Raw genomic sequence first — 26781 nt, forward strand, 5'->3', positions numbered from 1 at the left:
AGGCTCTCAAGGCGGAAGAGCTCTGCGCGGCGGCCCCCGTTCCATGGGAAATGCATTCCTCCGTCGTCTGCAGTTTGTCACACGGACAGCTATGCACCCACGGTGGCTGTGGGAGATTAATACGGGGGTTGTGCAAGAGTTCAGAACATTCTGCTCCGGAAACCCCGTTTGGAGCGAATCTGTGGCTTTTCGCCATCCTGTCGGCCCCGAGCACACGACTGTCGTGATCGCAGGTCGCCGGACTTGAGAGATCTCCGAAATCTTTGAATGCCTTCATGAAAGTGAAAGAGTGAAGATCCCTGTGTTCAAAATATGAGTCGTTGACGAACCTGTACGAACAGTGTCGCGAGTAACAACGCTTTGACGCCATACAAAGTATAATTAAAAATGTTTGTATGCTTTAATTTACAATATATACAAAAGTAAACATTCCTAGACAACGTATCTGAAATTATTTCTTTTAGACGACATTCATTGCAGAAAGACAATAGCTTGTGTGCGGTGACGTTTAGGTAGCACAGCATATAGATGGAGACTGGCTTGAATATAGGTTAAGAGCTTCGATAACAACTGTTACAGGGCGCTGTTAAGCAGTGAGCTTCTCTATTACTCAATTCCGAACATTTAACGTAACCTCTAAATGCAACCTGCATATCCCTTCATGTCACTGGCGAGTGTGACTGCATTATAACACAGGAGCAACGTGGGAAACAACGTTTCAGTGCGAGGGAAAAAAAAAAAGAATTGCATTATATGTGCATCGTCAAAAGCCATCCATGTTACCACGGCAACAGCCATTGGCATAGTCCAAAGAAAAAGGGGCCTAAGACGGAAGCAGGCGTCGGCAGCGATGGCGGCCCGCTGTTGGAGGGTGGGCGCGTGGCGTCCAGCATCTTCTCACTCAGCCCTTCCTCCACGCTGCTCACGGCCCGGGTGGTCAAGAGTCTGGCTCTCAGCGGGGGATGCTCCGCCCTCTCGGCGTCCGCCCGGGCGGCCAGGGCGGGGAGCGAACACGTCTCGACATGGGCCGAGCACCCCACCTTCAGCCACCAGGAGAAAAGCTGCGACGTGAGATTCAGGAGCTCTTCTGGGGAGGAGGAGATGGAAGGGAAGCTGGAGACGTCGGTCTCCTCTTGGAACCGCTGGGGGGGGGGGAAGCACTGATCAGTCAGGACGCTTCCACAGAACTGACTCAGCAAAACCACAACTATGTGAAGCCCGACCAAAAAAAATAAATAATGATGAACGGGCGCCGGAAGGTGCTATTGGTTAAAAAATAAATAAAATTGAATTGACTACATAGGTTTGATCTTCTCAATCATACCTCCGTGTGTCTGTTCCTCTTTATAATTCTGTCCAGTGTTTGCTTGAGGTCAACGATGAAGGAGTAATTTAGATGCTCATCCCAGAGGTTTTGGAGAACCACCTCCCAGGAGTCCTGAAGGACGACTGCAGCCGGGAACCCGCAGCACTGAGACGGGAGAGGGAGCAAAGGGTTAGTGACCCCGACGATCATCCCGGTGAAACGTCACGGTGGCGACCACCGGTTCGTTACGGGAAAGACGGAGCTGCGACGACGCGCGGTACTCACCGGATCGCTATCACAGAGCATGCTGCTTTCGTAGTGGTGCTTGACATGGTAATCTTTAGGAAACACCGTCCGCTGGCGGGTGGGAAAAGAAAGAAACACGGGAGACGAGATGAAGGTGACGGACGCGTGGAGCGGTCGATTATAAAGCGCGATCAACTCGAGGAGATCGAGCGATCGAGAGGGCGACTGCCTCAAAACGTTACCAAGCATGCAAAGGTTTTCGTTTTGTTTTGTTTGTTGTTTTAATATCGTGTGATCAATCAATTTAACAAGATGTCAATGGAATCCATTCTAGCGGCACTTAACATTTAGACACACTACATCAGTGGGGTCATGTCTTTATGTTGTGAGTGTTGGAAACGTTCAGAACGGTAAACTTACAAATCCAGCCGGGTTGGAGTCAATGGTTATTTTAACGTTTTTGACCACCTCCCAATCAAAGTCACATCCGCCACATTGGACAGCCAAAAATGATAGTAACAGCAAAACTGAATGAGGAGGGGGGAGGAAAGAAAAGAAGAAGGAGGGGGGGAAAAAGACAGTTGCAGAGAAAGAGACAGAGAGATTCAGGCAGGGATGGAAACTTTCTGTGGTTGAATTCACATGTTCAAGCTGTTACTTAAGGCAACAAACAATGACATCATTTGCTGTTGCACAAGTGCTTTTTGAGCAAAAACCTCGTTTCTAGAAACGCATCGCCTTGTTATTGAAACGACTGCAATGTCACGGACTCAAAGAAGGAAATAAAAGCACAGTATTGAGTGGGAATGGACAGGCAACTTGAATTGACATCTTGTTGAATCAACACCCATTTTTGACTTTTCGTTGTTGCTGCCGATATGGTATTTAAGACAGTTTTCGTTTGACGCCAGTGCGTCCGGAGATGCGTTTCTTACCTGGCAGTGACATCCTTTTTATCTTTCTGAGAATGGACACTTCTCCATTTCTCTGACTGGGAGCAATCTGCAGCGCAGCGGTCCGTCTTCCAGTGTCAGTCTGCGTGAAAGACTGAACTTTCTCGCTCCGTGGTTCTCGTGGCTTTGGCGTCTCCTCGAGGCTTTTTTTTTTTTTTTTTTTTTTACAGCTTCATCCTTTAATTTCCACAATGTTTTTTTAATGAAAAAAAAAAATGTTCCTCTGGTACTTTCCTAATATTGCCCGGTTGGTTTATCCCCCTCACGCAATCCTCCTCCCTCTCCTCCTCTCTCTCTCTCTCTCTCTCTCTCACTTGGGATTTTCCCACTCCAGGCTGCAGTCTTCCCTTATCCTCCAAGCTTTGTTCTTATTTACCCCCCTTTCCCTTTCCCTTCACTCTCTATCCCTGCTGACCCAGTATTTTTTTTTGTTTTTTGTTTCTTTTTTATCCACCCCAAACAGCCTAATTTGAATCACTCCTCTCTCCCAATAAACTGCTTAATGGATAGAGCGAGAGCCCCGGGCCAGCGCTCCCTCTCGCTCGGCTCTCAGTGAAAGTGCGCTCTCTCTCTCTCTCTCTCTCGCTCTCTCTCTCTCTAATGTGGACGGCTTGCCCGCTCCCTTTAAGTCTGGGCCCCTCCCACCGGCCACACGTTTTACCTCATGATTGACTGTCCCAGCCCCCTCCCCCTCCGGCCCCGCTCCCTCCGGTTCTGACCCCCCCCCCCCCCCCCCATCCCCAACACCACCACCACCACCACCCCCTCCTCCTCCTCCTCCACCTCCAAACCGGGTGTCTGCGGGCTTAGTCATGGCAGTTGGAGCGTATGTTTTTCATTTTGAGTCCCCCCCCCCCCACACACACTCACACACACACACACACACACACTGAGCTGGTCCCCCACCACCCCCTTTCCGTCCCTTCGCCCACCTCCAGAACTCCAGTGTACAATATAATCTGTCATACCCGCCACACATTTGTGGAAGAGCGAGAATCGCACACCCGATGATAACAACCGGAATAATGAGGCCTGCCGAGGCGGGTTCCGAGGCGGGGTCTCCCCCTCTCCTGCCCCGTCTTGCCCCGACTTGCACGGCTTGCGCAAAGAGAAAGAAAGAACAAATAAATTAATTAATTTTAAAAAAAAAGTGAATCGGGGAAGTTATTAACTGCCTTCGGCCCTCCAGCTCCGCGTCGCTGACCCGTCGGCCAAAATAAGGAGCGCCGCTTCCAGGAGAGCCGAGGGGGGGATAAAAGAAACGAGGGGAACAACAGCCTTGTTGGAAGCCCTGCATTCTGCATTTCCCAGAAGTGCCTTCAACCTTTTCACCTCTGCGAGCAGTGTGCGGAGATACCTCATCATTAAACTGTCTTCTTTTGACCCAGGGCATTTTTTTCTTTTTTGGCGTCTTTATTTAGAGATAGGGGCGTACGCGGGCTCACTCGCTCAGCATCTACGGCCGTGCTTTCACTTCCACTGGGTTGAACAAAATTTTGTACCTGGGGGCCAAACCCATGCACATCCTTCTGCTGTTTGATACATGGCAATTAGGGACTAAGTGCTCCGCTTAATGGAGAGGTTCTCTATTTCCCAACCCAGGCCGTATTAAAATATTGGTTTACATTATTTATAGCTGCCAACAACCTTGCCGGGTGCTTTACTATTGAAAAACTTACCACTCTGCTGCAGCTTCCGGTCCTGTAGCAGGGAGACCATGCAACCCGTAAAACCCCGGTGCACGGTTTTGTCACCGTATTCGACACTTCAACATGTGGAGATTAACGGACTATAATTTGAGTTTCCTGCTTTTTGGAAAAGGAAATTCAACATTTTTTTTTTTGCGGCATCTCATCACAATGAGAAGTTGCGGCAGAGTGGTAAGTTCCTCAATAGTAAAGCGTTCGGCGAGGTTGAGCCGTGATGGGAACCAACATTTCAATTTAAGGATCGAGCTGTAAAAAATGCAAACATGTCCTGTAAAGGCACCTTCAACTGTAAACGGTTGAAGTTTAAATAACTAAGGAATTTTTTTTTTTTTTTTAAACCCAGCATACATTTTTTTCCCCCCCGCAGTTGATTTATGTCAGTGACCCTTCTGACACAGGCCCGCTGCTCTGACTTCTAGCACACTGGGGAACCAAAGAGGTTTTCAACAAAGAGAGAGGGTTATAAAAAAGGACATAAGTGGCCATTGTTTGGAGTAAGTAATGTTGTAACGCGTTATTGTAATTTGATTATTTATGGTGGTAACGGATAAACACATTTTTGTTCAAATTTGAGTAACTAAATTACAATTAGTGAAAAGTCAAAAGGTTTTTTTTTTTACCATTGAACTAAGGGTGGGGGGGTAAAAATAAAAAGGCAAAATGCGGTCTTTGTCCTGGTGAGAAAACTCACCAACTCCAACACACCAATTCCAACATTCACAATACACGCTGCCACAAAACCTGTTGCAAAAAAACATAATTAACTTGTTTGCAAATGAGCAGAATGAGCTGCAGAGCTCCCTCAAACCACAAGACGCTGTAGCCTATAACCAGAACAAGCTGCAGGTATGTTTGGAGAAAACAGCTGAATCATGCTGTGCTGTGATAACAAATTGAAGGATTCTTGATCCAACCGGATCTCCGATGGTTGTGTTGTTTTCTAGCCTAGTTAAATACTTTGGTGTATAATACTATTTTATTAAAGAAGTAATGAGTAACTAATTACTCATTTGCAGCCCAACTTCATAGGTGATTACCGGACATGCCATAAATGAAATACAATTATTTGTACTTAAGTTTTTATTTCCAATTATACAACCAAGAATAGATCTGAAGAAATAAGCAACTTCACTAAAAAAAAAAAAATGAAGTCAGCAATATTTTATGCAGTGTTCCTACTCATACGAATACTACTGGCTTGAAAAAAAAAAACAAGGTCACCAATTTAAGCAAAGCAGTATGCGTTTCAATTTTACAGTCTCCAGTCTACCGACATCAGCACACGGTCTCAAATAACTATGAAAACAAAAAGAAGTATGCAGTTTGAAGAGAGCCGGCTCGTTAGGAAGAGAATCCCTGCTGGTGCAGTTCACCAAATACGGGAGAAAGGCCTCGTTATGCAACTGCTCTGTTCATTTCAGGATGCAAGACAATCTACAAGTGTTGTTTTACACCCTTAGAGATTTCCTGGCCAACAGCCATTCATTGTAAAAAAAAAAAAAAAACCATCTGAGTGGGAGCTAGCGCAAGAGGAAAACAAGATTACATTTTTTGTTCACTCACTTTGAAAAGGTCTCCACAAGATGGAGCCACCTAGAGCACGCTACGAGATTGACCAAATTATTTTATTTGGAAAAAAACCCCATCTGTACATTGACTAAGCAAACTATTAAACGTTTTGTAATAACTTATACCCACATACTTATGTATGAAAGTGCATTCCATGAGTGATTCCTATGACATTAATAACCCTTGAACATGGTTTGAAACTAAATGTATCATTCTGGGCTGAATAAAAATACATTGGTGCTATGAGCTCATATGCATGGGTTGATCTGTCATTACTTACAAACAGAAGCAATTCACCTTTGTCCCTTTACTCCCGGCAAAAAAAAAAAAAAAGAAGCTTTTTTTTATCATCAAGTGAATGGAATTTCTCAGCTATCAACAGCCACCCCCTCTTCCCATCACTGGCTGGGGCTCCTTTCTCCTCCCCGCACGGCCGTCATCAGGTGGCTCTTGTAGGTTTTGCTGAGCCCGGTGATCCAGAATTTGAGCAGCCGAACATTGTCCTCCTCCCCGGACCCTGTGGCCCCCAGGAGGGCCAGGACCTTCTGGGTGTCCTCCCTCCCCCGGCCGTCCACCTTGGAGAACTTGAACAGCACCTTGACTTTACTGGAAGCGGAAGGGTGTCGAGAGGACAAAAAAAAAAGTCAAAAACAACAAAAGTTACTGTTATGTGAGAAGAATATATATTTCATATAATTTCATTTTGTTTCTGTGTCGGAACAATCAAGATCAGAGTTAAAACCCCAAGAAGCCAAACAGGACCCCGTGTACAGATCATACTCACTTCATCCACTCCTCCTTAAGACAGAGGAGGCAGTGAGACACCACATCTACAGACAAGTTCTCATTAGACAAGGCCACCTCCAGCTTATTCAATAACATGGGACCTGGGGAACCAAGAAAACCAAAAGAGTCCTTCTGCTAAGTTTGAACACTATTTGACAGTATGTTTCTAAAATGGTCTAAATGCGATTACACCCCCCCCCCCCACGCCACCCGTCTTCAAAGGGCTTCAAAGATTCAGAAGAGAGCAGGAATTCCAAACAGTTTTACACCCCGGTGCATCGCTCACCTCTATCAGTGGGCTGCGTGTTGGCACTGCTGATGGTGAAGTGGTAAAGTGAGGAGATATCACTTTCACCCGCGGCGGAGCACTGGCAGCCTTTCTCCGCGCTGACGACGTCGACCAGCACCGAGAACTCTGCGACAAAAACCCCAAAAAACAACTAAATAAATAAATGCAGGCCAAACCACTGTTTAGCAAACAAAATGTTGCTCATATAGGCCTATATTATGAGAAAGAGGGCAACACCTGAGGCGCTGACGTGCACTGGGATGGGAACATCCGGACTGAGACCCAAGAAGTTGCACTTGTACGCCTCCTCGTACTCAGCGCTGTACGGCACCGAGCGAACGCATCCGACGGGGAGCAACTTCTGATGGAACACCAGATAATCATGGTATTAAAATGTTTGGCTTTGCATAAAACAAACAACAAAAAAACAAAAACAACAAACAAACACACACTTCCGTAAAAGTGTACCTTCAGCATCGTGAAAGCTGACTGGATGAGCCCTGGATCCGCACCTCTCCATATCACCTGGTTCCCCATCAGCACGTGCCATGCCAGCAGACGGAACTCAGCGGCCCCAAGCACCTGCCGAGCACGAAGTGGAGACCAAACGTTCTACAATATTGATCTACGGGAACATTTTGTTCAAACTTTGAACTTGGGGAGAAAAAAATAAATAAACAAAACAATTTTTTTTTTTTTTAAATAAATAAACAAATCAATGAATAAATACGTTGCAAAGGTTTTACCTGTCGCAAATGCCTCAAAGACCTGAACTTTGGGCCTGGAAATCCCTCCAGCTTCCCATCATCACAGAGGAAGTCCATTCCCAGTTCACTCTCTGATTGGTGCTGCTGTGGTCGAGAACTGACCCCTTCTGCACCCTCCCAGCAGCTCATTTCTTCCGCTTGTTCTTTTAGTCAAATTTTAAAAAAGTGTGGAAAAACAAGCAAAATATTGAAGTCCAGACCCATGGGCATACCGGTGTCATTTGGAGTTAGTCCTTGGCCAGGCTACTTTACACAGTAATCGGCTTTTCCTGTGTACTTGTCTTTTTTTTTTTTTTTTTTTTAAATACATGACTCTCTGGCTTTTGAAAGCACATTATTGAAAATAGTGTTATCACATGGAAATTAAAACTGCAATCATCCCAGCACCCAATATCCCAAGTAATTTTCTTCTTGGGAGAATTGCAAAAGTGTTAATTAAATAATATAATAAATAATAATAATAATATAATAATAGAAAAGGGTCATCAAGAACTGTGAAATAGATCAAGCAGAATATACAGAATTGGTTGTTAAGCGAAAAATGTATGACAAGATGATACAATTTGGGATACACCAAACACAACAAGTGAAAACATGACCACTTAGAAAAATATTCCAAAACGAGGTCATGTTCTTCTTCGTGCTGCAGTCAAGTGATTCACACTGTTCTTTCCCTGCCAACTCCCTCCATCGTCTGACGCGGTGAATCACACTTTCACGGCGAAGTGAAACACATGACCTGCGATGGCATCATCCTCTAGAGCTAGACAAACATCGCCGGGTTGGCATCGGGCGCTGAGCCTTCTACCAAATTAATCAGGGTAGATTTTGTTTCTCCGTGAAATACGTTTGGGGATATAAGAGGAGTAGTTCAGGGGGGCGGGGACTGAGCTGATATAGACAGGTCTGAGCGTGAGGGACATTTCCTCCCTTTTTTCCTTCCGATATCACTCACTGTACCCTTAACCCATGTAACAGGAGTGTGAGTGAAGTAAGTAAGAAGTACTGAGCAGTGAAGAAAAAATAGCAAATTCTGTTACATTTAGAAAAGGAGGATTGTGATTTCTTTTTGTTTTGTTTCGCTCTAGGCGTTTTCGCACCGCAGGAGCTTTTTCCATAGCTCTATGAACTTTTGGAGGAACCGTCCCTTTTTCGCTGTGTCTGCCCTGCTGGAACTAGGAACGATCATAGTTCTCTGTTTTGAGGGACTTTTTTTGGCTCCTAATCCCGGGCAGGGACTAACCGGCACAAGAGGAACCTTCAGTGACGTAGGTGCACGGTGATTGGTCCAGACGCAGCCCCTCGTCGGCCCCTCGGACTGAGGACAGTCCGCCCGGTCAAGTCGCATCGCTCTGGGTGGGGACGAGCCCATCTACACTCAGCGGTAATAACAAATAACCAATTAAAAAAAAAAAAAAAAAAAAGGGATTTTATTTTTATTGGAGACGTATTTATTTAATGTTTTTTATTTTCCAGTGTTCATCGAATGAAACAAAAAAAATCCCGATGACCCTGTGTCCTGATGCGAGCCCGTGGCTTACAAAAGCTGGAACAAACCGTTAAATTACACCTTGCAGATCTAATATGAGGGAAGTTCAGCACCTGCATTGCTTATTTCAGGCCTCAAATTTGTTCAGAAACAGATTTTGGTAGATTGATGAGGTGAAGTAAGTGAATGTTACGGAGTAAATAAAACACTGAACTCGTGCTGAAACCCCATTGGCTGACATCACTTCAGAGTTCCTATTGCCGGTGGGAATACAACCAGTAAAAAAAGAGCCCTTGAATGTATCTAGTTCTCGGTCGACCTCCCCAGTTCCTAGTTCCCCTCAGGGAGAATTGTTCGGTGTGGAAACGCCTCATGTTTCCGTCTGCCCGCCCGCCTGTCTGTCTCTGTGCGTCTGCCTACCTGTCTGTCTCTCTATGAGCACCAGGGTGTCCTCTGTCGCCGCACCCTCCAGCAGCTTTTCCGTCAGTCGGCTTCCACAGGCCTTCAGCAGCCTGGAGAGGGGAAAACTGTGTCAATATCGTCTCAATTTGGGGAAAAGGGGGAAAGATGGAGCCCCTAAGGCGGAGACACTCTAAGCCGCCGCTGCCAGGCAAGCAAACGTACCAGCTGAAGGAGGAGTGCAGGCTGACCCAGAGGTTGGGGTGCTGTGTGAGAGAGGTGAGCGAGCGAGCCGCATTCCCACTTCTCTGGTGGGGGAAGACGGCCGGGGAGAACACGCTGTTCATCCTCACCGCTCGCTGCGGACACACTCCCTGCTCATTATCAAAGACCTGGGAATGGTCAGCGTGAGGAGGAGTCTGGTTATTATTTATGATGGTCAGTGAATTTTACACCGTACTGATAAAAAATAAAAAATAAATCACAATATCTGTCTATGAATTAAAAAAAAAATCTCAATCTCGATCAATCTTCAGTTTGGCCCTCCTTTTGACAACAGAACAGCGTGGATTGAATGATTTTGATCTATGTTAACATCAACATAACTTAATTTCCTCCGTATTTTCCAGCCATTCATGGTGCCAACCACTCGGAGGTAACTGAGAAGCGGGCTTGAAAATCATGTCTGTGAAGTCTGTGCGTGCAGACGCTGGACAGTCTCTAGCTCGACATGTTGATTTGCAAAAGGTAGACTTGGTCGTAAAGGAATGCGCAGAACCAGCAACAACGCTGAGTTATAGCTTGGCAGTTAAATGTTGCTCAATAGTCATTAGGGGCCTAATGTGTGCTAAGAAAACATTCCCCACGGACTCATTCTATTAATGGCATATTCTGACACAACACAGAGGCACTAAAACAGAGGTTTGTCTTGTCCCAGCATGTGTCATACCTTCCATCGTCTATTTTTGTTGATCATATGCCTGCTATAGCCTCAACTTCCTGTTCTTAGCTCACAGGAACTGTTGCATGACATGTTGCTCGTTCAGATACGTCCTTCTGCAAAACCGCAGAAGGACGTATCCTAAGGACGTTAACTACTACTTTCTACTAGCTTGAATGGGTCTGGCTATGCTCCCGACCTGACAGTCTTTTTCACCCTCAGAAATGCTCTTTTGGTTTACCGGACCACTCTCTGTAAACTCTTAGAGACCCTAGTGTGTGACCACACAGGAGGGCAGCTGTTTCTGGGACGAACGTGCTACCGAGGCTGGAAAACGGTTAAATGGGACCCGTTTGTATAACTGCCTTTCTAGTCCAGTGGACACAAAAGGTGCTTCACCCATTCACACACAGATGGTGAATGCTGCCATGCAAGGAGCTGATCCGCTCATTGGGAGTAGGTAGGAACTCACTATCTTGCTCAAGGACACTTCAACAAGATTGTATGACAAGACCATTTAAAGGTAGAAGTGGCTTATTTGTATCGCTCGTTCCATTTCCCAGGTGTGTTGTCAAACAAAACTAAGCGTCTTCACAGCAGACTCTTTGGGTGTTTTCAATTCTAGTTTTACAAACAAAATGCCCTCCAACGTTCCGAACCTTGCGTCCTGAGTAATAAAAAGGTGACGTCTTTTCATTATATTGTACTCACACCGTGTAATGCCAATCTTATTTCTTTATAATACCACACCTCTGAAAGACGATAAACCACAGAACCTATGTATTGGCAAACCCCTGATCAGAGTGAGACGTTCCCATACAGACTTGTCCTTACATCGTTAAAAACAAAGTCTGTTTTAGCGCCTACCTTGAGGGCTGTGCTTTGCAGACTCTGGATCGTGAGTCGCAGGTGGCGCAGCAGGAAAGGCCAGGAATTGATGAGATAGATCCTGTCCATGGCCACCATGACGATGCTGTACCACCTCTGGAAGCCCCTGGCCAGGCTGTCCTTGATGAAGAACGTGTGCGAGAACACGAAGCCATGCTGCTCGTCCCCGAAGAAGATCGGGCCCTCGCGGCCCGGACACACCTGCGGGGGGAGAGACCGGAGATGCAGGAAAGAGGACAGGGGCGCGGGGAAGAGGAAAAAGAAAGAACATAATTTTTATTTATTTATTTTTTAATAAAATGAAAAAACACGCAGCCGAGTTCATTTTTGTACACAACCCTGTGGGTGGGGTTCAGGCAGCGTCTACTTCAGACAGACAGACAGACAGACAGACAGAGACACACACACACACGTACGTCGCTGTTTACCTCACAGCTCAGGCTGCGCACGCAGGCCTGCCGTACTACGCTGAAGAGCTGCGGCTGCCTGGGATGCTGGTGGCTCAGGAAGCGGATCCCCGTCTCGTTGTCGACGCTCACGAAGCCCGGGTGAGAGGCCGGCAGAGAGCGGCAGCCCTGGAACGCAGGAAGGAAAAAAAAAAAAAAAAAAAAAAAAGATGAACGGCCTCCGATAAGAGACAGGGCGAGACAATAGCACGCCAAGAAAAATGGAGGAGGAAACAAATAAATAAAAATAAACCACCCTGTGTGCTTAGTTGGGTGTAATAGCCAGTATGCACCAGTGGTCTTAATACGGGTTTTTCCAACTTTCAAACACACTTTCAAGATCTTGCTAAAACCATAATAAGATCTTTCGTCTTAAGGGTTTGCAAAAAAATGATGAGTCAGGACTCTTGTGATAGACAGCTGTAACGTGGCCCCTACAGTGTGTACGCTACCGGGATAGGGGCAAAAGAACCGTTTAAACGCGGGACTCTGTCGGTTGTCATGTTGTGGCGCACCCCTGCTCGGAACACTCGCACCATTATGCGCCGTCCCGTGGCCTCTTGATTACCTCGCACATCTCCCCTCTCTGCGTGGCGGAGCTGTTGGCCCTCATGGTCAGGCCTTCTCCCTCGCGGTCGCCGTCCCGGTCCCTGTCGCCGGGACCGGGGGCCCCCGGCTGCGGGCCGGAGGGCGACGGCGGGTGCAGGGCCTCCGTGCAGAACAACGTCCGGGGTCCATGGAGCTCGCAGAAGTGACAGAGGGCGACCAGGGCGTTCATCTGAGAGCGAGAGAGAGAGAGAGAGACTTTGACTTCTACGGTTCCTTCATTTGCAGTAAAGCCATGTCACAGCAGCAGCAACTTGATCACGAAGGAACCAAAAAAAAACAAAAAAACACAACACAAAAAAAAACAGAGACAAATCAGTCGACCGGTAAATAGGCAGCAAGAGCTCCGACATCCCTCTACAGAGATAACTAGGTACACAGGGACCTGTTGGTTTCTTCACCAGGTTTGAGACAGCTGTTCACTATAAGGACTGCCCCCCCCCCCATGTGTAGCCCAGACTTCCTCCTTTGTACAGTTTACCTCCTTGGAGGGAGAGAACGAAAAAGACCACAGCTACCGCAGGAAAATCACAGGTTAACAATGGGGGGGGGGGGGGGGACTTATTCACGGCACCGCGCGAGGGAGGGGGGGAGGGGTCACTCCGTGGGCGACGCGCGCGCACGAGTTGAGTTTGTCGACGTCACGCGCTGGCACCGCGTGCGCCCGTGACGGAGTGACATCGAGAACAAACACGCGCTTACCTCGACAACAAACACCGCCCCCCTCCTCTCCCCGCTAATCAGCCAAACGCCCCATGGGCGCGGGTTCCACGGTCGCCGTGTTCGGGAGCTCGTTCGCCGCGAAGGATTCCACGTGCTTCGCGACCTCCGACCGCCGCTCGCGCAGCCTGGCAACGGCGGGTCACGTGACGCGGAGTCACGCGCCGGGGCCGAAGTGACGTCCGGTGGGTCTGCGGGTGCGTTCCCGGCGGGGGCCGGGGCCGTGGGGCGTCGGAGCTCCCCGCCTCCCAGCGCGCCGCGCTCCACTCGCGCTTCTCTCCGGGGGGGGGGGGGGGGGGAACGACGGTCGCCCGCCGCGGATTTGCGTCCATCCGTGTGCTCGGAGAGCCTGCGAGCGTCGGCAGGCATCCACACGGGGGCTAAAACGTCCGAAAGGTGTCGATGGATGTTATGGGTGTTTTCCCATGAAAAAGTCATGCTCATGTCGGGGGTGTTTGTATCGAGGGTGTCTGTTATCTCGGGACAACTCAAGCCCGAGTGACCTGTCCCGAAAATCCCACTTAAATGGCCGTTCCTTTACACCTTTCCAAGTCGTAGCTGAGGTGTTCCCGATTTCCAACTGTGTTGGAATGCAGCACAGCTTTCTTCAATATTTTTTTAAAGAACTAAAGTATATTGGCAAGGTTATTAGCGTTAATGGCGAGTGAACAACAAGCGATGAAACCCAACCCCAAAGCTACTCATGGAAAGGCTAAATATTTTCTGTATTGTTTAATACATTAGGTAAATCATGGTAAATAATGTGGGTATTGAACTACAATACCCACAATACAACATCCCCTCCACTGCGCTTCGGTCCACTACCGGGTCTGAAGTAGCATTTCCTCATATCTGTGGCTCTTCAGGTACAAAGGGAAAATAAGTTTATCACTTTTCAGATTTGTCACCATTTTTTTCTAATGCGAATCGAATCGTTCATCCAGTCTGTCTCGGGGCGGTATGATTTCAATATGTTTATAAAGATTGTAGGTTAAATCCACTGGCTTTTGACTGTTCACTTCGGTAATAAAACAAGAGAAAACAGCAAGGGTGTTTTTTTGTAATTGTGTACATTTTTTTTTTAATTTTATTTCAGATGCCTCTTTTTAAAATTGTTAATTATTCTGTTATAAACTATTGTTATAAGCATATCATCATCATACGACGAAGAAACATGCTCATTATATTATAACCGTATTATATATTTGATGGAGGAACGTTTATTTTATTGGCGGTCTAGCATGGATTCAGGAGAGCCAGCGGCGGAGACCCAGGCGGACGGCAGCCCGGACCCCAGCTGCCTGACACCCGGTCCAGGCGCAGTGATTCAGGAAAAGTCCCTGGAAACCGCTGCAGGTGACGTCTCGTTTCGCCTTTACAGATGTACAGTATTCAATTGTTAAAGCGTTAGCTTCCCTTTTGACTAATGGTTCCTGGCTGGTGTTCTTCTGCTTCTTCACTGTTACTAACACATCTGGGAAGGTGTTATTGTTTTGTTTTTTTTGAGCGAGCTTGTGATTCATTTAGTTTTTTTTTCGTTTGTTTTTTTGGTCTGGGTTCATGAACAGTCTCTGGGGCAAAACGGGAATGCGAATAAGTTACTGGTCGCACAGTTAATGTTTGAAGAGTTGAGTATTAAGCAAGATTCTCATGTGTGTCTCAAGTGTCCCATGACAATGGCACGAGTCGAGCGGTGATGTAAACAGATAGGTATTCATAAGACTCCCCCCTCCCCTGGTGTTGTTGGCTTCTGAAAAGAGGCAAACTTCCGGAAGTGAATTAAATAATCCACTTATTCGGAATTCGACTTTAGCTCCGAGCATGTGACTGCCTCTGTAATTGTTTGTCCGCTCTGCTGGAGCAGGAGTTGACAGTTGACAATCAAGAGATCAAAGCTATGAGTCATATGTGTGTGCCTAAGAAAATAGCTGCATTTGCAGGTATCTACATCTGTTTTCCAGCCTCCGGGCTCACAATTAATAATGATAGTGTCAGTGTGTCATCAGTACCGGTATAAATAAACGGTACCGTCGAAATATTTCAATTTGCATGAAATGACGAACATATATATAAATCACCAGTCTAGACTTTTTAAGTAGAAAATTACATGGAGCACATAGTTTCAGTGAACCGAGGGCTCAGACTCATCGTGTGGCCGACCTCCCTTTCCTCCAGTTCCTCCTCGCTGGTGTGGCCGCTTGCCAGTTCGGTCTCTAGGGTCCTGAGTTTCATTCAGTCTTCCTCTGCTCAGTCGCTTAGAATTCTCTGGTAAGATGTGTCACACTAGCAGTCGTTAAGATTGGATCTTGGGGTCTGGACGGTTTCCTGGATGTTGGCAATACTCTCCATCTGCGAGCAAGGCTTTTGAATCCCGTACTTACGGATTTCATAAACACATAACCACCTTATTGAATCATGTTTTCTCATTGGAAATCACTGCAGGTGGCATCTGGTTTTGCTACTGTAACACCATACTTCATGATCATTCACATCTTTACAGATATTTTAGATTGCTTATGTGTCAGTCTTGCTTTTGACTAATAACTGTCATGTCTGGCTTATTTTTCACTATTACTAAGACATCTGGGAAGGGGTTGTTGTTTTTTCAGCAAGCTTGTAATTATTGTTAAAGTTTAACAGTTAAAGATTAAACTGAAAATATTTGCTTATAGACAGTATTAAACACCTTCATTTGCAGTAAGTGCCTCATGACAATGACATGAGTCTGGCAGTGGGGTAAACTAATAACTATACAAAAGACTGGATTCCGATTATAATCTACTTATCAGGTATAATCTGGATTTATTTTTTTATTTTTTTTTGCTCTGACTCTCATGGATATTAAAATACTTAATACTTTCCAAGAGAGACCTGAGAACAAACTACAAATATAAAAAGAAATACAGACAAGCTAGGTAAAACGGTCATAAGTAGTGATTCTTAACCAGTGATTCTCAAATTTTTGAGAGGCAGGAAAGCTTAGATGTAGGACAGTAATTGTTTAGGTCACTAAATAATGTCTAAACATTTACTCTTTGCTCAGAGGGACCACCTGAGGGACCACCAGTTGAAATTGTCAAATTAAAGATGTGAACAGGTGGTAAAATGAAAGGAGCACTAGGACAGCAGGAGGGGTTTAAAATTCTTCTTATGTTCAAAGGTATCAATGATACACTTCTGAGAGTGGGACTGGCCTGAGTGAAATGTTGGGACTGCGATGACAGAAGGGTAATGCAGTTTTCCAGATGAGTAATTGTAGAGAATTTGTCTCCAAAAAAAAAAGAAAATATGAAATGGTCATATAAAGCAGCAGCCATGTCAGTGTTTGTAATTTGACCATTTTTAATATAATTACGAGGAAATTTGAAATAGCGGACAGGTAGTAATCAGACTGAGATGCACAAACAATCAAAAGAAAGTGGCATCAGGTCCAAAGTGTTGTCATAAGGATTCAGGGTGTGAAGAGATTATGATGATGTTCCTTTAATAAATACATTTGATAGTCTAATTTTGAGATTTGAATGAAATGCATAAACAATAAGGGAGACATAAAATATGGCATCTAGATTGAGGAAACCGTATCAGCTGGATTCCTTCATCGTTAACGTCATGTCAAACATTAATGTCAAAACCTCTTCCAGTAACTGCTGCATGAATTGTGGTGGCTCCACAAGCACTGCTCACTAACAAATAAAATATAAAATAACATGTCGGTAACTCTACATTTTTATGTTTTACCGTAAGCCCCACTCCACAACAGTTTATGTTGTATGAATAGTGCAGTCTAAAAACGATGCTTTCTCTTTAGACTATTGTAATATTTAGGTGTCCTGCATGAAGTGCAGGAACCATGTTGTTTTTGTTTATATTATTATTATTATTATTATTATTACTATAGCCATGTTCTCCGCTAAAGGTGCCTGGTGCTCAGAAACCGTAAATCCCACAGACACAAAACCTAAATGATAGGTTCGACATGTTCCGAAACTAGGAAACAAAAAACGGAATTTATCAGCCAGATGGTGGCGCTATCACGACCACTCTACGTTTTGTCTAATAGCTTCTGAACCGCTGGTCGTGGAAAGGAAATTGCATTGATGCTAAGGTAATGCCAACATACTTCAGCTACCGCGACGGTATTGTAATTCATATTTCTCCATGATAAAGGCTGTATCCATAAATCAGGGGGGTGTCTTAGAGAAGGGCGTTCGGTATTTGTGCCATTTGAAATTAATTAAGCGTTAACCTTTATTTTAAGTCGTCTAAATATCAACTATAAATGATATATGAAGTGCATTTCTGTATACAACTCACTTGTGTGAGAGACCCCATCTGCTGAGCATAGATGACATCTTCTCCATCTTGAACTGCATCACAAACACCACGGACACGTTGTGAGACTTTGTGGCGTTGCCCTTTGTGAGGAATATACACAAACTGACAATAAATGAATAAGCGCCCGTGCCACGTGCCCAGACGAACAGTTGGAAAAACAAGACAGGCCAAATGCAAAGTCTGGCCCGGAAATATTGCGACAATAATACTGTTGCAGGCATTTTGCACAGTATCACCTCCATCGAGATGCCCAAGAAAACCCAAAGACCTTTTTAAAATTTTTGCCTGCGAGCTTCCCGCAAAGAATTTCACAATGGCGCCGCCTTTTTGTTAGAGAAGTATGCAGTGTTTTTGCAAGCAGCCAGCAAACAATCACCGGTGAAGCTGCGAAATGTTCGCATTTTCGAATGTGGTTAATGGACAGTTTCCAGTTTACATTGCTGTAGTAGTACGTTAGTTATCGTTCATTCCTGTTTTTAGGCTTGTTTTCACATTGGTGAAATTGCTGTGACAAATCTGGACCCCTTCCATGTCTGCCTGCAGCTGTATTTTCTTTTTTTTATTACTGCAAATGCAGCAACAGCTGGAGAGAGATAATGACATACCAAGTCATTAGAAGTATTCGACCGTTACATCCTCAAGATGGTGGAATTTACTTCTCCTCCCAACTTTGTGCTTCTCCTCTGAGTCTCCCTCGCTTACACTGCTAGTTATGGACATAATATAGATTCAAAACTAATGTGAACATGTGCACAGCTTTGCTAACATGAGAGATGATATGCTTAAACTTAAATGTGTGAATGTGTAAGGATATTTCCAAAGGTAGAATTGATCTATATTTTTGTCATTCATTCATCCTAACTACACTTGCAAATCCCCTTATCCTTGTCTCAGAGTTATAAGGGTGTCCTGTTATCTATATTCTCAAGCAGTGCCACTGGAATGGAACTTGAACTCATTTGGGTAATCGCTCCCAAGCCAGCCATCCAAGTCCCAAACCCTCCCCTGAGGCCTAACCCTTGTTTTGAAGGGACACTTGATTTAAAGTGTGGGTGAACTACCTGCGAGGGGTGCACATTGGAAAAGGGCCAAGACCATATTGGACTATTATTCGTCATTAAACAAGCATGTTCCAGGTGGAGAATTGACAGTTTTAACATATCCAATTAGCTGAAATTATCAATGTAGAAGTATGCAATTAAAAAAAATTATTACATTCATGGGAATTGAGATTCATCACTCATCTTCCACTTTTTCAACTGCCCAACTCACAATACCCAAGGGGTTAAAGTGTAAAATGATTAAATCAGACATTTAACTCAAAAAACACAACATAGCAAAACATATACATTCACACCACTGTACATAGGGTCATTCTAATCCACTGAGGTTGACAGTAGTATTTTACAGACATGAGTCTCTGCAAAGTGCCCTCACTCTTTTTAATCTGCCTGTTTGTCTCTATAGAAAAGGAAGGAGTATCTGTTTGCCAGTTTTTCCTGAAGGGAAAGTGCCGTTTTGGCGACAGATGTCGTCTGTCTCACAGGTCTGTTACACTTACCTTATTCAAACACCCGTCACCCTATTTTTAAAAATATGCTCACTTTGTTACAAATATCCAAATCTCTGCATATGCATACACAGATCAGCCACAGCATTAAAACCACTGACATGTGAAGTGAATAACATTGCTCATCTAGTTCCACTGGCACCTGTCAAGGGGTGGGATAAATTAGGCAGCAGGTGAACAGTCAGTTCTTGAAGTTGGATGTTTTGGAAGAAGGAAAAATGGGCAAGCGTAATGATCTGAGTGACTTTTGGCCAAATTGTGATGGCGAGATGACTGGGTCAGAGAATCTCCAAAACAGCAGGTCGTGTTTGTGGGGTGTTCCCGGTATGCAGTGGTTAGTACCTACCAAAAGTGGTCCAAGGAAGGACAACCGGTGAACTGGCAACAGGGTGATCGACGCCCTTGGGCTCATTGATGCTTATTTCCGTACGGAGCTGCATCGCCACAGACCAGTCAGGGTGCTCATGCTGACCCCTGTCCACCGCTAAAAGCGCCTAATATGGGCATGTGAGCGTCAGAACTGGACCATGGAGCAATGGAAGAAGGTGGCCTGGTCGCATGTTTTCTTCTACATCATGGGGATGACCGGGGTTAGGGTCTGATCAGATGGAGCATCTGTTGGATGTGCTGGAACCACAAGCCCGATCCATGGGGGCCCCCCCTCGCAACTTCCAGGACTTAAAGGATCTGCTGCTAATGTCCTGGTGCCAGATACCACAGGTCACAATATAAGTGGTTATTAGTGGTGGTTTTAATGTTGTGGCTGATAAGTGTATACTTGCAGATACCTTCTTACTACTGTCACCTAATATTAGTAGTTTTATTTTTTTCTTGCATTGTTTCATTGTAAGCATTTCATTGATTACATGACACTTTACTGTCATGGAACTTGAACTATACAGTATATCCACAGCTATGATAATGGAATTTAATTTAATTGTAAGTTATAATTATACGGAAAGATGACATAATTCATTCATTTTTACATTGTATTGCATGTAAAGTATTTTTTCCTGCAGTCAGGAGCAGCTGTATTGAGTGTTAGTGGTTGGTTGAACTTTGTTCTTCTTGCTTCCTTTTTTTCCTTTTATGCTTTTCTTGCTCCCTCCATTCTAAGCGACTCTTCAAGAGACAACCCAGAGACTGGTTTGCTTGAGCAAGATGATGAGGAAGGTTGGGAAAAGGTGCAGAAAACCAAGAGAAGGAGTGACAAAGCCAACAAAATACCAAAACATGAAAACACAGATGGAAAGGCCAAATCCAAATCCAAATCCAAAGGTTTCTATCCTCTTTTCTCTCTGTTTTCATCATTCTCTTTCTTGAGCGCGACCCATATGTCCCTTTTTTCTCCCCTCCGCCAGAGGTGTGCAAAAAGCCTCGTATGCGCACGGCAGACGACGTCATCTCCCGAATCTTGTGGGATCCCTCTGTTGAGTCGTCTGACTTTGTGGTCGGCTACGTGGACCGGTTCCTGGGCGTGCTGGAGCGTCCATTCTCCGAGTTCAACTGGGACACCGACCCGTGCGACTGTGACTACTCTGCTGAACTGGCCCTGCCGAGGCACAGGATCCAGTACTTCACCTACAGAGGGCACCGCGTCTGGGACCGCAACAGCAGAACTGACAGGGTGTTTGGCTCCACCGGTCAATCTCTGGCTCCCCCCTTTGGAGGAGAGGAGGAAGTAGAGGGCAAGGCTGAATCTTCGTCTTAAATGCCACACGCACACACACACACACACACACACACACACTCATACACATACATCTGCCCTGCCCTGTCTTAAATTTGCATTGGTAAACCCGACTGTGTCTTCACAGGAGTAAGGACACATGATGCAGAGCCACCAGCCATGGTCAGTGAAGACCCTGTTGAGACGCCCCAGGTGGCCGGTGGCGGGCGGGTGGAGAGTGAGACGGCGGAGTCCAGTCGTTCTGAGAACACACCCCTGGATGAGATGAACGTTAACACTTCTCTCACAACACGAACAGATTTAAATGATGCTGAGAGCACTTCTGAGGAACGGGAAGGAGGAGGAGAGTCCAAACCAGCAATGGATAATCGGTAGGATTATTATGTAGCGGCCTTAATGTCTGTCTGAGAATTTGAGGAACTCTTCAGTATTTAACATGGACAGGCTTCACACAAAGAGTTGTTACACAATTCAATATACAATATAAACAAGTTCTGAGTGCATCCTAGTTTGGCATCATTTTATCAACTAAGACATTTTAATATTTAGACATACTGTAGATGGACATTCAGAATATTCCTGCATAGTAGAGCGACTCTGCTTTATACATAACTTGTTTTTTTAATGTTTAACTTACTACTTTAAACTACTTTGTATTATTTTTAGTAATGCAAAGTTTAGTAAAGCTTGCTTTCAAATTGCTCTCCTGTGTTCTCTCTCCGCTCTGGTTTCAGACTTCTGACTTCAACGGACCAAATCTCTTTATCTGAAAGAGAAGGATGGACAGAGGTGGGAGGTTGTCAGGAAGAGGCTTTGGAAGAATGGAAGGACAGCTGGGAAGGCAATGAGAAACAGGTGGGTACAATACATTCACCTGGAGTCAGTAAAATAGTGTTCTTTATGTAGTTTAGGATCGACCATCCTTTACGTACTGTTTATCAGACATATGGAAACTGCCCTATGGTTTTTGTTCGGATTTTTATTATTATTCTCCTGGCCATTATCAGATGTCACACATGTCAAAGTATCTGGCGCTCTGTCGAACCTGATGAACACGAATGTATAAGATTTGTATTTGGGGCAGTCCACACACGCTGCGGTCCAAGTTTGATCCAAATCAGAGAAAAAAAAAAACAAGGTTAAGGTTCCTTTATTTTCAGTAAGTCCTGTCACAACAGCAGAAGCGTGATTATGAAGGAACCAACAAACAAAACAAAATAGAGACAAATAACAGGAAAGTCACAGGTCAATAGGTCAATTTTCCAAATGGCCAGTTTAGCCACCCCTGAAACAGTGTTCACTGGGACGTGGACAGATATGTTTGACACAGTGTAAACAGGCCAGAAGATAAAGAGTTTAAAAGAGGCTCTCCCCCAGACCCTGAACCCATCGCTCCAGTAGCCCAAACAACCCCTGCAGCCTAGGGCACAGAACAAACAGGTGCTGCAGCGTCTCCCTCTCAGAGCAGAAGATGCGTCCCACCCCTGTGCTGGGATCCAGGCGTGGCAGATACCCGTTTGTAGCTGCCGCCCCATGGACAATCCTCCGCTGGAGGTCGCCCGTCCGTTTGTCGACGGGGGGTTTGTACAGAGCTCGCCAGCATCCATTAGGGGAAGCTCCTGGGCCAAAGAACTGGGTCCGCCTCGACACCAGCACCCCTGCCCGAGAGCGTAGGTGTGTAACTTTGACGCAGGTGTAGTAGGCGGCTTTCTTGCTCACTGCCTCAATCTCCCCCAGCTTGGGAGTAGCAAAGGTCAGGAGACTGTCCTACTCCTCCTCCCCCTGCACAGCAGGAGAGACCGTTAGTGAAGGACACACATACTCACACTCATCGTCCGATTGGTCAGACAGAGTGTGGCTCTCCATAAAAGCTCTATAGGGCACTGGCAGGGAATCACAGACTTCATCCACTAACCTGCATAGCAGTCTGGAGGATCTGATGCCCGTTGTCTCCATGAGCTGCTCCACGGATGTCTTCAGCAGATGACGCAACTTGACACACCCAGCCCTGTGCAAGCTGGACCGCAGGCTGGAGGAGGAAAGGAGCCCAGTAGTGGGTTCCCAAACAAAGGCTCCTCAAACAGCCACATCTCTGGGGTAATTGTGATGTCACGGTGGATCCTAAAAACCTGCCATGACTGCAGCACTGACTGATAGAAGGGGGTCAGCCCTGTTAAGTCCATCTCCTCGGATTGCAGCAGGAACAGCCGCTTGTCATAAGAAAGGCGCCCCGCCCGCCTCAGCAGCACCTTCGCTGTGTCCAGCCAACTCAGTCCAAAACCGTACAGCAGCCTCTGCGCCGTCTGGAGGCGGAATCCCGTGACCCTGGATGTAATGTCAATAAGGCCTTGACCCCCTCCTGGACTGGTAGATTCAGGGTTGCTGCTCTGATCGAGCGCTGACCTGACCCGAAGAAGTTCACGATGGCCCTCTGGATCTCCTCTAGCAGGCCTCTAGGTGGATGCAGAACGGTTAGTCTGTGCCAAAAGGTCAAGGCAACCAAGTTATTAGCAACCAGCACCCTCCCCCTTTAGGACAGCTGGGGTAGCAGCCATTTCCACCTGGACAGTCTGGCACACACCTTCTCCACCACACCCTCCCAGTTCTGCATCTGGTACTGCTCCGAGCCTAAAAACACCTTCATTCCTCTCTTTTCCCACCTCAGAACCCCTGGTAAACTGGGAGTTGTTTTCCCCTCCCACTTTCCCACCCTCCCACCTGCAAGGCCTCACTTTTTTCCCAGTTTACCTTAGCAGATGAGGGCTCCTGATACATTCCTGAGCAAACTACTAACCTCTGGACATCATCCTGGTTGGTAATGAAGACAATGACATCGTCTGCATAAGCGGAAATTAATGTTAATGTCAAATTAATGTATTGTTCAATCTTGTTTGCTTCTACCAAATAGCTTATTTTTACAGACCAAACATTTTGCTATGTCTATGATCTGATGTTTTAACCCTTAATATAATTGATGGAACCATGCATTACTCTTTATTTACTTTTAATTCACGTTGAGAGCAGAAAAGAGGACTTCGAAATTGAGGCATAAAAAGCACAAATTGATGCTTAAAGGACCCCTAGACCCCCAACTTGATTTGTGTCCCCCGGGCATGGGGCCGCTGGCAAGGTGTCCCTTATTTTTCGTCATCGAAGGTGGCAACCCTACATGCAGTGGCTCAGACCTCACCAGGCGATAACGAAGGGCCAATTACCCTGGACCCTGCATATTTCTGCCTGCAGCAATATTTATATTTATTGTTATTATTATTATTATTATTAGGGAGGATAATACTTTTATTTGTATATATCTTTTGTGATATTTTATTTGTATAGTACATTTATACAAGTTAATACATATTAAATTATTATAATCAATTTCAGTTTTGGGTCATCGATTAAGACCGATCAATCCTCAGCTAATTATTTTGGACCATCCTTTTGTTATCCTCGACCTTCCCTGTTAATCATTCATTTTGAACAACTCCAAGCAATTCTCAAATAATTTTCAAATGATTCTCCAAATAATCCCCACAATAGTTCAGGGCCCCTTTCAATAGATTCATCAGGTGGACATACCCTTGGCCCAAAACAAACACCATTGACAAATTCATGATATTATATCGCGTGGCATGTATCATTGCAATTATTTATTTTTCATGACATGTTTGTTGTGTGTTTTGTATGTACCTAAAAGAACTGAGCGTCGTTAGATTCCAGATATGTGCGGCGTGCAGATGTACTTGTTGACCGAGCAGATTCTGAACGGGATTGCAACTCTATAAACGACACAGAATCATCCCGATCAGCCCGGCGGTGACCAGTGGCCGTCGACGTCCCCGGAGCAACGGGAGAAGCGCGGCGCTCGACCCCCCAGACGCAGTCCCACCCACTTCATCACCTTCAGGGCCAACACTCCTGCCATCCTCTCCGGGTTCCAGCGCTTGCAGGACGAGGTCGTTTCCCTGCTCCCCTCCTCAGCCCCGTACTGGGTGGCCTCCTCCACCCTCCACGTCACGCTTTGCCTCCTGCTGCTGTCCGGCCCGGCCGAGGTGGCCGCCGCCGGGGAGATCCTGCGCCGCTTCGCCCGCCTGGACCGCAACCCCCCGGTGGCTGTGTCCTTCCCCCTGAAACTGAAACACTTCGGCGGGAGGGTGCTGCACCTGAGCCCCCAGCCCCAGCTCCCGCTGCAGCAGCTGAACAGCGGCCTGCAGGAGGCATACAGGGAGGAGGGCTGGCTGCACCGACACTCCTTCAACCCCCGCTACCACCTCACCCTGGCCAAGGTGGGGCACGGGGAGGGGGAGAGGATTTTTGAGGGTGTGGGGGAGCTCAAGGTAGGGAAGGGAGTTAGCTTTGGGCGGCTGCCAGTGAATACCTTGAATCTGTGCGAGATGGGTGTGTCCAAAACGGATGGTTTTTACAAGATCTTATGTACGGTAACACTTCGATGATGGGGCGCGTCTCACACCGGGACATATATTTCTATATGTATGTACACTAAATACTGTATGTGAATGAACCAGTGCGACACCTTCAAAGCAAGATACAGTACGCAGGCTCTGTTGCCACATGTACCATGTTGGTCTTCTGCCCTTTCTACAATACATAATGATCGTATTTCATTGACAAATGTATGTTCTAAAGAGAACTATGAATGTATCAAATCATGGCAGCGGGATTTTGCAGGACATCTTTTATAATTGATTGAATCTTGATTCACATGAATATTTTATAGATTGAGATGCGACGAGAACGACGCATTCGCATCGTTTTTTTACAATGAATTATAACCTCCAGATTGCGAAGCACATTAAATATTAAATTGATTATTTTAAATCCTGTGAGTGGTGATATTTCTCTCTGCGGTGCGATGGATGACCTGGATGTGGAACTGTCACTGCGCTGTGGTCCTAACGCACAGAGACACGGAGGCCGGCTAAATGCTTGGAGTAACTCTTGCATACATAATTCAATTTTCTGTCTCTTTCTCCCCTTTCCCTCCCAGATACACGCACACTATACATATGAGTCAGTGAGTATGCTCTCTGGCTCTCTCCAGTTTGCTCCCTCGCTTGCATTATCCCTTTGGCTCCCCTCCCCCAATCCCTTTTAGTGACACAGAAAAAAAAAAAAAAAAAGCAAATGCCGCCCCCTCCCTCCTGCCGCCCCTTCCAATGGCAGACAAACACCGTGCGCTTCTGTGCTCTCTCTCTCTCTCTCTCTCTCTGGCTGTTTGCTTGTTTCCTCCGTTTCTTTAATTTCTCTCCCATCTCTCTTCCTAATCGTGTCACCCAAGACGTTGAGGCGAAAGCGGTCCCCATCTCCACCACTCCGCCTCCCTTGTCTCTAGAAGGTTTTTTTTTTTTTTTTTTCCTTTTCTTCCTCGTTATCGAATCACTGTTGAGTCCATTCTGCAGCTCTCACTGGAAACTGGTTTTGACTGCAAATTCATTGTGTGCCGCTTTCCCCCCTCTCTATTCATTGCTCTCTCTCTCTCTCTCCGTATCCCCTCCCTCTTTCTCCAACCTCTCCCCACTGCCTGTTTGAGAACCCACATTTTTTTTGTCCACTCAGTATCTGTGTTTCTTTCTCTGTGTGACACCCCCACCACCACCCCCAATATCCATCTAACTGTGCTTTATTGCCTCCCTTACTCTGCCTATTGCTATGTTCCTCTCTGTCTCACTCTGCAAAACACAGCCCAGCGCCACTGTGTAGACAGGATCTTACTCCCATTCCGCCAATATGTGAGTGGTTATTTTCAACTCTATTTCCCTCAACCTGAGCACAATTGAGCAGATGGTTAGACCTTTAATTAATTTGCTTTAATAATCTGTTAATACATGGATATAGTCTGTTAATAAAAATGGATTGGTCAGGTGTGTGTGTGTGTGTGTGCGTGTGTGTGTGTGTATAAAGGTTGGTTGGGATTAAAATTCTGTCTTTGCTATTTGTCTGTATGGAGAGTGTGGAAGGACAGAGCCCTAATCCCTGTTCACATATTAATTATATTCGGGCAGTATCATGTTGTTGCATTGTTGTGAAGTCGCCTGGGCATTCAACTACCTCA

General features: G+C 45.8%; 3 protein-coding genes across 3 annotated transcripts; 1 reads left to right on the plus strand and 2 right to left on the minus strand.

Annotated features, from left to right (window-relative positions):
- Positions 1 to 371: 371 nt before the first annotated feature.
- Positions 372 to 3077, minus strand: LOC307233827 (uncharacterized protein). Its single transcript, XM_080005261.1, has 5 exons — positions 2488 to 3077; positions 1973 to 2079; positions 1592 to 1663; positions 1325 to 1471; positions 372 to 1142 (listed from the first exon to the last, which is right to left on the minus strand). The coding sequence occupies exons 1-5, from the start codon at positions 2498 to 2500 to the stop codon at positions 780 to 782; spliced, it is 702 nt and encodes a 233-aa protein (XP_079861387.1). The 5' UTR covers positions 2501 to 3077; the 3' UTR covers positions 372 to 779.
- A 2205-nt stretch (positions 3078 to 5282) lies between these two features.
- Positions 5283 to 13361, minus strand: flcn (folliculin). Its single transcript, XM_080005717.1, has 12 exons — positions 13096 to 13361; positions 12356 to 12565; positions 11770 to 11916; positions 11321 to 11542; positions 9739 to 9905; positions 9535 to 9626; positions 7605 to 7768; positions 7327 to 7440; positions 7096 to 7219; positions 6856 to 6984; positions 6568 to 6670; positions 5283 to 6389 (listed from the first exon to the last, which is right to left on the minus strand). Exons 2-12 carry the CDS (start codon positions 12563 to 12565, stop codon positions 6182 to 6184), a joined length of 1680 nt encoding a protein of 559 aa, XP_079861843.1. The 5' UTR covers positions 13096 to 13361; the 3' UTR covers positions 5283 to 6181.
- A 616-nt stretch (positions 13362 to 13977) lies between these two features.
- Positions 13978 to 25514, plus strand: leng9 (leukocyte receptor cluster (LRC) member 9). Its single transcript, XM_080004754.1, has 8 exons — positions 13978 to 14071; positions 14354 to 14469; positions 18916 to 18994; positions 20136 to 20296; positions 20380 to 20706; positions 20803 to 21079; positions 21443 to 21563; positions 24503 to 25514. The coding sequence occupies exons 1-8, from the start codon at positions 14034 to 14036 to the stop codon at positions 25160 to 25162; spliced, it is 1779 nt and encodes a 592-aa protein (XP_079860880.1). The 5' UTR covers positions 13978 to 14033; the 3' UTR covers positions 25163 to 25514.
- Positions 25515 to 26781: the final 1267 nt, after the last annotated feature.

This window comes from Zeus faber (genome assembly GCF_960531495.2).
Source record: "Zeus faber genome assembly, chromosome: 8".
Taxonomy (NCBI): Eukaryota; Metazoa; Chordata; class Actinopteri; order Zeiformes; family Zeidae; genus Zeus; species Zeus faber.